The sequence below is a fragment of the Chelon labrosus genome (assembly GCF_963514085.1).
Source record: "Chelon labrosus genome assembly, chromosome: 14".
NCBI lineage: Eukaryota > Metazoa > Chordata > Actinopteri > Mugiliformes > Mugilidae > Chelon > Chelon labrosus.
Window position 1 is genome coordinate 28327675 of NC_140347.1, and position 14184 is coordinate 28341858.

The 14184-nt window shown below is 41.5% G+C and overlaps 2 protein-coding genes across 2 annotated transcripts; one reads left to right on the forward strand and one right to left on the reverse strand.

Annotated features, from left to right (window-relative positions):
* Positions 1-1246: 1246 nt before the first annotated feature.
* On the forward strand, positions 1247-5192 carry nme6 (NME/NM23 nucleoside diphosphate kinase 6). Its single transcript, XM_084560342.1, has 6 exons — positions 1247-1457; positions 1681-1776; positions 2743-2845; positions 3117-3156; positions 3875-4035; positions 4377-5192. The coding sequence occupies exons 2-6, from the start codon at positions 1684-1686 to the stop codon at positions 4526-4528; spliced, it is 549 nt and encodes a 182-aa protein (XP_084416468.1). The 5' UTR covers positions 1247-1457; positions 1681-1683; the 3' UTR covers positions 4529-5192.
* A 14-nt stretch (positions 5193-5206) lies between these two features.
* baalcb (BAALC binder of MAP3K1 and KLF4 b) lies at positions 5207-8210 on the reverse strand (the record flags this gene model as incomplete). Its single annotated transcript, XM_084560343.1, has 3 exons — positions 5207-5371; positions 6372-6571; positions 8030-8210. 3 exons carry the CDS (start codon positions 8208-8210, stop codon positions 5207-5209), a joined length of 546 nt encoding a protein of 181 aa, XP_084416469.1.
* Positions 8211-14184: the final 5974 nt, after the last annotated feature.

Sequence of the window (14184 nt, forward strand, 5' to 3'; positions counted from 1 at the left end):
CCATTCTGCATTGCTGGAATGTGCTCCGTGTTTGTAACTCTCGCTGTATGTCTGATCTCAAACACTGATGAAATTCCACAGACAGTCCCTGCATGTTGCTGCCGTGTCGCTGTTTCTCCCCAGAGACTTTCAGCTGCTAAACTGAACACCTCTCTCTCTCTCTCTCTCTCTCCCTTCTGTGTTGAAAAGATGGGAATTATGACTTCTACAATTTGACAAGACTCCATGTTTGCTCGCAGCTCTGATGCACTTCACTACTCCTCTGGCAATCCTGATAAAGCTCAATTAAGTCACATTTTTTTGCAATGCCTTCAAGTGGCACAATTCAGGACCAAAATGTAAAGACGAAGCAATATAAAGTAGGTCCAGATCCAGTATGCAAATAAATCAAGTGTGATGTGGAAACTTGCATTGCACATGCACTGAGAATGGGCCAGAGTATGTCTTCTTGTATTTCAGCTTTGGAAAAGATATATATATATATATATTTTTTTTTTTTTTTTCTTAGTGGCCAGAGGTTTAGATATTATTTTAGGAATTTGTGGTGCCAAGTAATTAAAGTTTGAACATATCAGGAAGGGACCTCCAAATGATTAATATTTGTTCTGACTGATGAACCAAAAAGGTGAAAACATGCTATTTTGTTAAATTGCGTGTTTGAGTTAAAAAGTCAGACTTTAGATCTTCAGTGACTTGTCAGATCCTTAACTATAAGTGCAAGTGGGCTTACCAATACATAAATGTAACGATAACTGATAACAGGTCCTGTACTCAGAAAATAACACAGCATATGTATATAAGACATATGCAAGTATCATCAGCAAAATGCACTAGAAGTGTAGTTGTAAAAGTACCACTGTACAGAAAAATTACACCAACTGATATTATATATGGTATGGATACAGTATACATATACATACATATATGCCATGTATACAGTACTGAAACGATTAACTGAATGTCAACAATATATTATTTTATTTAGTGCTCATTAAATAGTTTTGTCTCTCAGAAAAAAGAACTGACTAAAGGTATGGAATTAAGTGAAGAAGGTATTTTATTTCCGTATAGATATGGTGGAGTAAAAATTGTGTAACATTAAAATATTGTTTTTATTTGATGTAATTTACTTTATTATATATACAGTATATATCTTTTTACTTTTTTTTTTTTTTTATTGGCGGAACAGATTATCCGAGTCCGTTTCTGGGGACCGTTTTTACTGACGGACTGAGCAGAGCGTGGAGTCAGTCAGCCAATTCACTTTTTAACGGCGACTTTAAAATGATCAAAATGATATAAACATAATACAGATTCTGTTCAGAGCATATATTAGACGCGGAGAGGAGACAAATAAAGTGACAACGCGATAATATTTCTTCAATATGGCGGCGGCCGTTGCTGAACTCTCTTCATCACACTGACCAGTTTCATTTGGGAAACCCTCCACAACAGAGGTCAGTAATAATAACTCATTGCTGGCGTTTAGGGGATAGTATTAAAGATTATGTCTGAGAAAATAACTCAACAATAAGAATGCTGCAGCAGCTAAAGAGGTAGGCTGCTATTTGTGTTGTTTTCATGCGTTTACTTAACAACATTTTTTTCTCAGGCTAGCCTCCTTTCAAGCTGCGCAACAACTTTTAGTGCTGACTGATTTATTTTCTGTCTGTCGTTTAGACGATGTTACTGACAGCTGGTCGTCTGTCCAAAGTGCTGCAGCTCACCCTGGCGGTCATTAAACCAGATGCTGTGGCTCATCCTCTGATGTTAGAGGTCAGCTGTTACAAAGCTTATAGACACTGTAAGCAAAACTGGAGCAAAACCTGATGACGGGCCCCGGTGGTCCCCCACAGTCCTCCTACAAATCTCTGCAGGGAGAAGGGAAAATAAAGTCTGATTCCCCTTCTACAGCTGACATTCTGTGGATGACGTGGACATAGATGCTGAAACACATATTCACACACATATAGTCCAGTTATTTGTACTGATTCATTCATTCATTCATTCATCTTCTGTAGCCGCTTATTCCTGTTAAGGGTCGCAGGGGTCTGCTGGAGCCTATCCCAGCTGTCATTGGGCGAGAGGCGGGGTACACCCTGGACAGGTCGCCAGTCTATTGCAGGGCCATTTGTACTGATTATTTAGTTGTAATTAAAGAAATGAATGAATGAATAAATTAAATTGTATCTTGAGTCATTCTACAGAAAGTTACACAAATTGACTTCACATAATTGTGAATAAGAAGTAAATTGTCATACACAAGATTTGTATGTTTTTATATTTTGGTGGATTCTCAGAGGCTTCAGAGTCCTGAAAGCTCTGTCAGTATGTCCAATAAATAAATAAATAAATAAAATAAAATACAATTGTGAATTAGGACCATTTTGGTCCTAATTAAAAAACTAGAATTAAATGGATATATCCCCCAGCCTTTCTGTTATTAATAACATTCCATTCACGAAAGCTCCCATTTCAGTCCCTGTATTGTGAACTAAGAGCTGAAGACTTATCTGTTGTTACCTGTTGTGTCAGAATATTAGGCTGCTGTTCATTGTTCTTGCAGCCCTAAAAAGAGTGTATAGTAATGGAGACATGCTGCCCCTTTTTTCCCCCTCCCTTTTTTGAAAGAAATCTGGACACAATATCCTATATAGATTTAATACTATTTCGATGTAACCTGCCGTAGACCGATTGTAAATATGTGGCATGAACTAGAATAACATTCCTTTTTTCTTGTAGGCTCTTCACCAGAGAATTCTGGACAGTAACTTTGTGATTGTTAAATGCAAAGACCTGGTGTGGAGACGACAGGACTCTGAGAGGTTTTACGCTGAACACTCAGGTGAGGGCGCACAACAGCGTTCAAACATCACCGAAGTCCTTCTGTAGAGTGTCCATCGGACTAAATGAGTCAACAGCCCATTTTAGTGGACACACCACGGGCTGTGTATGTATGAAGGTTAAAACGAGTGAATCATGCTTTTCTGTGTAGCGCTAAATCGCCCACACAGCAAGAGGAGAAAACAATATCTTGTAAATTCCTTGCCTAATTCTTATCTGAGTCACAGTGAAGCTTTAAAGAGTTTAAAAAGTGTCCTTTTTTCCACTCTCAGGGCGATTCTTCTATCAAAGACTTGTTGAATTCATGTCAAGGTGAGCCTCCCCGCTAACACCATAGGTTTGGTTATTAAGTGTTGATACTTATGTGTTTGATGAATACTGTTGTGTTTGATGAGATGGAATACCCTGCATAACCCACTGTGCTGACTCAGACCCCCCCCCCCCCCCCCTCCCCCTCCCTTTTTTATGGCACTGAGCAATAAACAATTTTCTAAAACTTCACAACAGGCGTTAAATTATCATCACATTCATGCAGCAGTTGTTTGAAAATCGCCATGTAGGCCGCTCTTCATTCAGAGTGCTCCCACCAGATTGGAAAAGGTGCGAGTAATTACATTGTCAGTTTCCTCCGGTCGCAGCGGTGAATCGGTGGTTGCCACAGCAACGGTTCTCTGGATGCTGCTACTGTTATTGGAAACACCAGGAGCATCTTCTGCATGTCAGCCTGTCGAGCTCAGTGCAGCTCCAGTTGGTGTTATTTCTCTAAAGCTGCCAGTATTTATGGCTGAGCCCTCTACCCATTGGGGGGGGGGGGGATTTAACAGCATTTAAAGTGGACAACTGAAAATAATGTTGCATGTCAGGAAAGTCTGAAGTATACGGCTTTTAAGATACATAATTAGTAAGAATATGGACCCAAAAATTGTGTTAGTGTCCTCAACTTAACTTTTTCCAGACTGTGGTAGATGGATTGATTCAAAGGTTTAGACCCAGGCAATGACTGTTCAAACGTGCTGAAATTGTCCCACAGTGGTCCGATGCGGGCGTACATTTTAGCCCGGGAGGATGCCATACGTCACTGGAGAGAACAGATGGGTCCGACCAAAGTGTTCAGAGCCAGATACACCTCCCCTGACTCCATCAGGGGCCAGTTTGGACTCACAGACACAAGGAATACAACCCACGGCTCAGGTAGGGAGAATCCTGGGTAATAATGACACAGCAGTTCATATGCCAGGAACATGATTCCAACATAAACACCCCCTCGTTACTGGCTGTCACATCAACACAGCAGATTCAACAGGTTTAGTAATGGCACACAGCTGCTCCAACACTATAATCATTTGGCAGAAAAGAAAGCCGCCCTGCATATTCTCAAGAGTTTTCTGATTACAAAAAAAATTACACATCACTTGAAGCCTACAAGTGTTGTACTAGCAGCAGCAATTTTCAGCCACGTTGAAGAGATTGTATTTTAGCGTACATTGAAAGTTAAAATCATAATATTTAAAATCTGTCATTCTTTCCTGCAGATTCTCTTGAGTCGGCTCAGAGAGAAATCACCTTCTTCTTCCCAGATTTCAGCGTGGAGGAGTGGATGGCGAAGGAAGAGCCGTTGTTCAGATCAGGACAGATTCATTATGACCATCTGAAGCGGATCCACACACTTTCAGCACAGAGCTGACCCTAGAACAGACGGACGCTGCTCAAAGATAAAAGGACTCTGTTATTGCCAAAGTGTTTGTGGTACTGATGCCAATTTTCCTCACATGAAGTGATTTAAGACCTTTGTTTTTTGTTTTTTTTAATTTATTGTCATTAAAAAACACACAATAGCCAGATAAAAAAGTGAACACTGTATTGTACAAAGCAACACGACGCAGTGAGACAGTTTTTACCACCACAATCTCATCTCCAGGCCTCACTGTAAATAGTGCAATCAGTTTCTTGAGCCACACAGATTGTAGGGCAGCAGCGGCCCTGTGTTGTGTTTCAATGCTAGATATCCAAACTGAATGAATATTAATTTAGCTATGTGAAAGAATAATGTAGTAATAGCTTTACATACGTATGTATCATCTGAAGCATCTCATTATTTTAAATGCACGTGTTGTGAAATGTCCTGTTTTGTGTTTTCTCGGACCAAACTGCTGTTTTATGTCGCCCACGTGTCAAAATACAGTAACACATACACCATACAGTGTTAAATACAGCCTAGTTTATACGTGATCCCTGTTGTCAGTCTTTCTCTCATTCTGGTGCTTTCAACAGCCATCACACCTTCAGGAGCTTTCCACAGTTTATTAATTCGTTCTTCAGTAGGTCATTGTTTTGTTTCGATGTCGTCCAGTTATTCCTGCATTCAAGTGTTTTGTGTGGCCACCTGTTTGAGAGCCTCCACAGGTTTCATGACCTCGTAGGTGGTGAGGGACTTCTTCACCTTCCCGTTCTTGTCCACCTGGTGGATGCTCTGCGTCACTGTGATGGTCACTTGCTTGGTTGACATCCGATTGTCCTGCCATTTTGTCTGTTAACAGAGAAAGAGTGAACCAATAAAACACTGATGCTGGTGATGTTTGTTTGAAGTGCAGTTTTTTTTTTTTTTTTTTATAAAATGGTTTTGAAAATGGCAAATTTCCCACGGCCTGACGTGAATAGGCGTCAAGTTTCAAAACACAGATCAAGTCAGTGTACATACATTGATCTGGCGTAACATTATGACCACCTTCCTAATATTGTGTAGGTCTCCCTTGTGCAACCAAAACAGTTGTGACTCATCAGAGAATGGACATGGCCTTCTGAGGGTGTCCTGTGGTGTCTGGCAACAGAATGTTGTTAGTGGGGGCCTTTGAGGGGAGGGGCCTCTGTGGATCATCCCACAGATACTTGATTAGTTTGGGATCTAGTGACTTTGGAGGCCAGGTCAACACCTTGTGCTGTTCTTCATGTTTTTTTAGTTGTTCCTAAAGTGTTTTTGTGTGTGTGTCTGTGTCAGGCTGCATCCTGCTGGGGATGGCTGCTGCCATCAAAGAGTGTCATTGCTATGGGGTGGGGGTGCCTGGTCTGGTCTAGGTGGGTGCTACATGTCTAAGTAACATCCACATGAATGCCAAGTCCAAAAGTTCCCTAGCAGAATATTGTATTGTCACAAGATGGTCACAATGTTATGCTTGGTCAATGCATATTCCAAAGAATGTATCAGAAATATCCAATCTGAGAAGCTGGAAGCATTTGTCTTAAACAAGAACTTAAAAGATTGTCTGATTCATTGTTTCAGCTCTAAAGGTAACACTTGAGCAGGACATAAAAATAGTGGATGTGATCTCATTCTCTGCCCTACACATTTAAGAGAGAGCTGCTACATAGTGTCATTTTTAACAATACTAAATAGTGATAGTTACTTATATCTGGAGTTCAAGTTTAACTCTACTATAGTGCCTCATATTACATTCACATGAACATATGATCTTTAGAGAAGTCCTAAACTGGCTCAGAGCTTTTAAGTTCCACATTCAGGAGAGGCTTACAATCTCTTCAGTGTGTAGAACACTCCTGCGCTGCACTGTGGTGCCGGATGAAGCGAGCACTGCGTCCTGCGGTGGAGAGGCCAGTATCGTAGGCGGGCTGCTGGGTTTCACATCGTTCAGGCTGGCTTCAGACACGGCTGAGCAGACCTTCAGGTACGCCTGCGCGGGAGGAGGGAGGCCGTCTTCAAAGAAATCTGGAACTGTAGCAAAGCGAGGCGTCAGCTCTGTCCTCTGGAGCAGCTAAGCCACTCATTCAGACCAAACCATCAAATATCAAACGAAACAAATCCTCTTGCGTTGTAAGATTTTCTGTCCTCTTTGAAAAGAATGTGGCTACCCCTTTAAATTAATAGACGAAATATATACATCCATTCTATATATATAAATATCAATGTGTTAAGTTTTTGTGTGTTACATGCATAAAATTTTTTTATGTGAGATGATGCAAACTCATGAATTCTTTTAGCTCCAGAAGACTGTGCTGTGTCTCAATGTGCATTGAGGTTTTAAAGTCGTTTCCAATTTACTTTTCGTTTCAAAATAATAAATGTTCCAGCGCTGTCAATATAACTACCATCCTCTAGTGAATGATGTGTACAGAGCAGAAGTGGGTCATTTGTAATCAAACATCGCCCGCCACAGGTGACAAACAACTTATAGGTGATTTACTGCTGCGCCTGAAATCATTGGACTGCAGTGTGGAGCAGTGAAGTGCAATCAATTACAGAAAACACTCCAAAGCGTTAGTTTGGTGCGCAGATCAAGTGTGGGTTGAGCGTCCGGGATGTTTTACAGATGTGCGCATATATTCTCTATCTCTGCTGCAATGTCAGCCCAAATATGTAACACCACACATTACTGGAAGGAGAAAATATGAACACAAACATTTTCAATCAATATCTTCCAGAGATGCATGTGTTACATAACCTTTGAAGTGAGGAGGTGCTGATTATTTGGATCTCCCTACGCAGTGAAACTCAATTCATTTTACACATCAAGGCTCCTCTGCCTGCATTCACGCAAAGATGTATCTGTTGCCATGAGAGCCAAGTCCTGTTTGAGCACAGTGGCTTTTGATGCAGCCTATTATGCCCCTTTACCGATTCATCTCCCTCTGGCTTCAAAGAAAACGCGTCCACACTTCAGTGCAAAAGGCACATTAACAAACAACAACAGAGAATCCATCTAGTAGATTCATATGCTCCTGACTCGTACTGTACATGGAGGCACAAATGCTTACTGGAAGAACCAAGGTTTCCGAAGCTCAAATGCTGTTGTTATACGCTTAGCAACAGCATGTGACTGCTTTTTCATCTTTATTTCAATTTTCCTTGAAAAACATCAGCTGTGCAAAACCTATGAGTGTGTTGTGACGTGAAAAGGATTTATCCTACAGGGAAAAGCAAATAGATAATGCACATGCGCGTCACACTCCACTTTGATGTGTGTAAAGGTTGGTTCATTCAAATTACTCACAGCAGTATAGCTATAAGCCTGAACTCTTCTCAGTCTGGTGTTAATTCAATCAAATATGATTCTGGTTTAGAACAGAGCCAGTGAACCAGAAACTGGTCATTTCAATGGGTTCTGTGATCAGTAAAAGACCAGGACGAGAGGTCGATTGATGTCATGATGACCTACTATTTCATTCTACTTACCAGGGCTGATTGTTTTCTCAGAAGCGAAGCCGGCCTCAGAGCTCTCAGAAGGGATGCTCTGGATGGACGACAGGGGGATGTCGGTGTCGGTGCTCGTCAGCCACGTCGACTCCGTTTCTTTGGTCCAGCTCTCTAGGTAGCGAGGCTCCAGAGCATCAGTCCTGCTCCCCCCGCAGCCCATAGCTCTGCCTCAGGACACCTTCACTTCCAATTATTCTTAAAAACACGACCAAGACAGATTATGCACTGCATTTTAATGCAATCACAGAAATATGCAACATCAGACTGAGCCAGTTAATAGCAACATGCATGTATTTTTACAGTGAAATATTGCAGGTATATATGTCCTGAATAAATACTGTAAGTTAAAAAACAATCCTGCATGGTGATGTTGCTTCTGTCTGCAGTCAAGAAGATCCCACTCAAACTTAAAAGGTACAAAACACTGGGCTCGAACTAACATCTGTACTGTATTCTCTTATATAGCATCTACACCAACATATAATACTTACAGCACAGCGCACAGCTGGAGGAGGAAGCGAGGGCCCTCATACTGACTAATCTTCTGTCTTTTAAAGAGTAGATTACGTAAGTAGTCTGCGTTTACTCTGCTATGTTACTCCAATATAATTTAAAGGCAGCGTCTTCTGATGGTCAAGGAGGTCATTTTACAGAGGAGCCAGTCAATCATCAAAACATCATCTGGCCACCTTAAATGAAGAGAGTGAGAGAGATCAGAGAAGTGGAAATGCATCCTTCTGTGTTATTATTCTTAAAGGGACAGTTTACCACAAAATCATTTTTTTACTGTATATTTATGTGCTATGTGTTTTGGTGCTAGCTGCAGAGATTTCAGACATAAAGTAGAGGATTTTATTCAGTAACCAGATCATAATGTCTGAAAGCTTTGCACTACAAGCTGAATGAGATCTTGTTCCATCATATTAGAAAGAATAATCAAATAATCATGTTTTTTTGTCTGTGGCCTGTAGTACTTTTTATCCATCTAAACAGTTTTGGGGTGAGGGGAAGGTTTTTGAGACGTGGCTGCATTGATTTCTGCCTTCTCCCTCTTTGTGCTCAACGCTACAGTTGGTGGGTGTAGTTTGGTAGGCACCAAACACCTCCCACATGAAACCGCTCAAAGCCAGGTCTGTGGATTACGATTCCTGGAAAGAGACATCACTGCTGATTTTTTTCAAAAGTGTTTTTTTTTGGTTTTGTTTTTTGAGAACCACTAGCCCTGTGCAATCTAGTTCCATTATATCCCAGAAAAGGACGACATCTTCAAAGCTGGAAAACTAACACCAAAGCAATTTAGATGGATAAACAGTACTGCAGCCCAGATGATTGAACATATACATTTGATTTTAGGTCGAAGTGCCCCTTTAAGTCACTTAATTTGACATAATCTGGTCCATTACAATTGCTCTTGATCTATCTATCTATCTATCTATCTATCTATCCACAGACCTACAATAACAGGATCAATGCACCCTGTTAAATCGTCATAGTACAACCTAATCTATAGTGTAAGCACAGTTAAAACACTGCTCACTACGGCTAATTGAGTCTCGCTGAAGCAGGTTCCCCTTAAATAAGACCCAGATGGATTTTACTGACGCACTGACACCAAACAGGATGATGATAGCCAGGCCTCCTATGGATCATTAAATCTCCCGTTTCACTTATTTAATTACATTTCCCCGGGTAATTAAGCTGACAATAAGAGGATCCAAACGGGTAACGTCGGTGCATGACGTCGCCCGCTGGGGCTAAAAGCGACTGTTAAAGCGCAGTAAAAACGCGTACGGCTGTGTCGAGCAGCGATCTGTGAGCCGGGACGCACTGCTGTCATCTCCCCAGGCCGTCAGGAGATGTCCGAAATAAATAAAGATGGATGGCAGACGCGCGATCCACGCAGAGAAATCAAACACAGCACGCTGTAACGCGGCGAGGGCTTACTGGTGACGGACGCTCCGCGTTCCGGTCTCGCCTCGGTGCTCCTGCGTGTCGTCTGCCAGTCAGACCCGTAACATATTGTTAATAATGACACGCGCACAGCGGCGGCAACGGCAGCGCGTCCGTCCCCACCACCAGCCTCCACATTCATCCTCCTTAACCATCCAAAGGTGGATCTGTTATGTTAAATCATCCACGCTCTGCCGTAAAGATGAGGATGAGGGCTGTTTGTTTGTCTTTAAGCTGGAGTACAGCCTCACTACCTCAGCTGTCGTCAGGTAAACTCCAATATAACACAATGGTCCTCAGGTGTTTAGTGCTAAATGTGACCAACACGTCTGCTTCATATCATACCACACATTTGAATCCATAAGGGATTAAACATGGATGGCAGACGTGAATAACCACTGTGGACAAATAAGCAGGCTGTAGTAGTGAGTACTGGTGTTTTGAGGTATGCGTCACAAATAGATAAATTGTACTGAAAACATTTCCCATGAATAATATCTCACCTTTTTAAACTTGCTAACCTGTTACCTGTGTAGTTTAGTAACAGAACATTTGACTTTCTGGATATACTAGATGTCAAGAGGATGTTCAGTGTTCTGCCCACAAGGGGACACTCCCAGCACACTTTTACTGAAAAACAGGGCTGGATTAAGTACAGTATCAACCACCATTTACTTAAAGGGTCAGTTGAGTTGTTGGATTGGCTATCAATCCCAGCAATAATCACAAGATGTATTGGAGCTGTTGCACACTGTCCACTATCCACAAGTAAAGGTCCTTAAATTCAATGCAACTTCTGATATGATTTGTAGAATTGATGTCATACTCTAAATCTCATTATTCCTAGCATACAGTCAGTCATACTTGATCTGTTTTATTTGTAACTATCTTTATGGTTAGGGATTTATTGTATTAGTGTATGATTTAATTTCCTCAATCTATATACCTTAATCTTGAAATTGTTTAAAACTGGTTCAACCACATAAAGCACTTCTTAATATTAATTATTATTATTACCGAATGCTCTTCAACAACTCCTATAATCATGTGGCAAGCCTGAGACCAATGTCAAAATGTTCCAGACCAGCCCAATCAGACGAATCTTCACGTCTTTCCTTTCCCTCTCTCCCATCACTCATAGCCATCATCCGATACTTCCTTTCCTCATTAACCTCACATCATTGTGGCACAGTCCTTGCTTATGAAACAGCCCCAAGCCCCAAGAAAGCCTGCAGGCAGACAAAAAGTAAAGGAGGCTCATTGGAGGCCAAGATAAATTTATAAATGTATATAAGGAGCAACACAAATTGAAACAGAGATCCCTGGTTTTAAGCGTAACAGGTACTAGATTACATGATTCAAATCAATAATATATTTTTTTTTTTTAAAAAGTAAAAAATAAGAATAGAACATTTCAGAAGAACATTTCAGAAGAAATTCTGAAAGAGACAATGCTGCTGTCGTTTGCTGTTATAGGATTTTAAGTGGACCCATGTGTGGATATGTCTGTTGCTTAGATACACACAAATGCAGTTTTGATTTCTGAATGAAATTTCTGTGAGCTTTTATTTTGAAAGTCTAGCTTACAATGCCACACCCTGGTGACTTCCTGTAGATAACTAGGGGTTTTATTTAAAACAAAACAAAACAAAACAAAACAAAAAAACCATGATGTACAGTTATTCATCCTGTCATCCACTAATGCTTGGCTCTTAGGACTTTTCTATCTACAGGTATCCCTGGAGATTACAACCTGAAACTGAACCAGATAAATGGAATTAATTTAATCTTTTACTCCGGTGCTTCCTCCTGTTAAACAGCCATATAGTTATCGCTGGAGCGCTGCCAACCTGTGGTAAAATTCCTTTCCCCACGTAGCAGCTGCTTCTTTCCCAAAACTGTAATTCACTGATTGTTTGTGAAACTTCTCACTTGGCAGCACATTCATCACGGTTCTCTGCTGCCGCCGGTGTGATTTCCACAAGCGAACTGAAGGAACAATGAACAGCATCCCTCTTTGTGCTTTATTGCAGAAAGAGCATTTGAAAACTGCAGCAGAGCTGGAGCAGCGGTCTGCATGCGTAAATCAAGATAATTTATTTGTCATGCATGTGCCGCCAATAAAGCATATTAGAAAGAAAACAGAGGGAAGCTGTGATTTGGGAGCTCAGAGTTTGTTCCTGTCACAAAGCAGTCTGAGGGAAAGCTTTAGTGTGCAACAGTATTAGAGATAGCCCCTTCCAATGAGTGCACATAGGGGTCTTTCAAAATGCCAAGACTTGATGCACAAACACCTCAAAATACAGGTGCAGACTGTCTTCACTAACATGCAATCTATAACGGAGAGTGACAGAAATACCATTTCTTGACATCCTCATCTGTCACAGTCCACTGCTCTCCAGAACCACACTCCTGTACTTGCACAAACTGGTTCATTGTGGGGAATAGCTAAAAAAAACAAAACAATGAACTGCCAGTTCCCCTTTAAATACATATTCAGCCATTAGTTGGTGCATGGACTGGCCAGACTCCGGAGCTGAATCATATCCTTGTGACTTCCTGCGCTCAGCCCTCGCCTCATGCCCTCGTCACCCAGCAAATGAATCTCGCTTCCTGCGGACAGTCTGGTCAATATGAGGCTGGACAGCTTTGATTTGTATGTCCTGCCCTTCTGTCCTATTGGACTACTGGTCAATAGGCCTGTCTTCCCATTACCCTGGTGATTAATGTGGCGCGCTGCCAAACGCTACACAGGAGTGAATTATTGTTCATCATGGAGCTCTCGGTGGGTTTCAGATGCAAACAAAGATTCCCGTAGCTGAGTTATACAGGATACTCACTTTCCATCAGATTTAATGATTGCAGCTGCCTTTTTATAACTGTAGGTCAGTCTATGTTACACTGTCTCAGTCTTAAGTTTTAAGGCTATACCCCTTCAGCTGACAAATTCAGTAGCAGTTAGTTAGCCATCTTTTTTTTTTCTTTTCTGTGCAAATTTCAGCCTGTCACTATATAAAGCAGTTATATATTTCAGACTTGCTCATTCATGCTCAAGATGAGCAACGCTTTTTCATATTTCCTCTAAATACGGACATGGTCGGCGTGTGCGAAACCAAACTCTGTGTTAAACCCCTTCATTCCAGCAGCTGCTCAAGGTTGATAGCAGATAATATACACTCTCCAGTGATTTGCAAAGTTTTTTGTGACAGGGAAAAAAAAAATTTCTGGCAATTCTGTTAAGAAGGGGAGCGAATGAGCCAATGTGCAGCAGCGACGCAGCCAAATCCCAACTTTCACTGGGATTTGAGTGAGACAGCCAGTGAGTTACAGCACTGGAAAACTAATTAGGATGCCTGGGACTTTGGAAAGGGGAAAAAGCTGCTCCCAATCACCAAAGTTCACTGGTTTTGCACTCAAGGACTGTTTTTCAAAAGTTTTAACTCAAATTAACATATATTTAAAAAAATAAAAATAAAATATTGCTAGTGCCACTGGGATATTATCATATCCGCTTGTCTGGATTTCATCAGTAATTTGTTGATACTGGTGTGGCCAGCGGTGCAGTGAGCAGCTTATCCAGATTGAGCCTGGAGGTTGCGGTTCAGCGACATCAATCACATCTCTGGGAGCTTTTTTTCTGGCAGAGACGCGCCTCTTCTCCTCGGACCAGCAGCGGCAATCTCCCCATCTCAAGCGGACCTGTGCCAGAGATCTCTCCAGAGGTTGTGTTCTTTCAATCCATCACGGTCTTAGCTAACATGACACCTTTTCATTAGTGCAAAGTGCTGCAGAGTAGAAGAACTACTACTGCCCCAAATTATCAAGTAGGGCTAAGATAGCAGTGTTTACTATGCCAATGTGGTAATGAGATGTGGATGGGTTTCTTTAAAGAGCCGGCCAGAAATGTGAACCCAATAACTACTTAGCTTTGGTGCGTATAAATTAATAACAAATCTTCATGCAGCTAAATCTTCTTGTTAGACGAGAGATGTCTTCTGCACTGAGCCCTAATGGAAGCTGGGAAAAGAAACTGCATAGCACAGCAACTTTAAGTACCACATACTGTATTTTGTTATGCCCTGGCCTTGCGGTGGCAGCGGCAGAGTCACGCCCGTCACGCCTGAGAAACTGACGATATTGCACTGCCATTGTAAGACCAGTGGGGGTGCAGAAGAGAATAATAA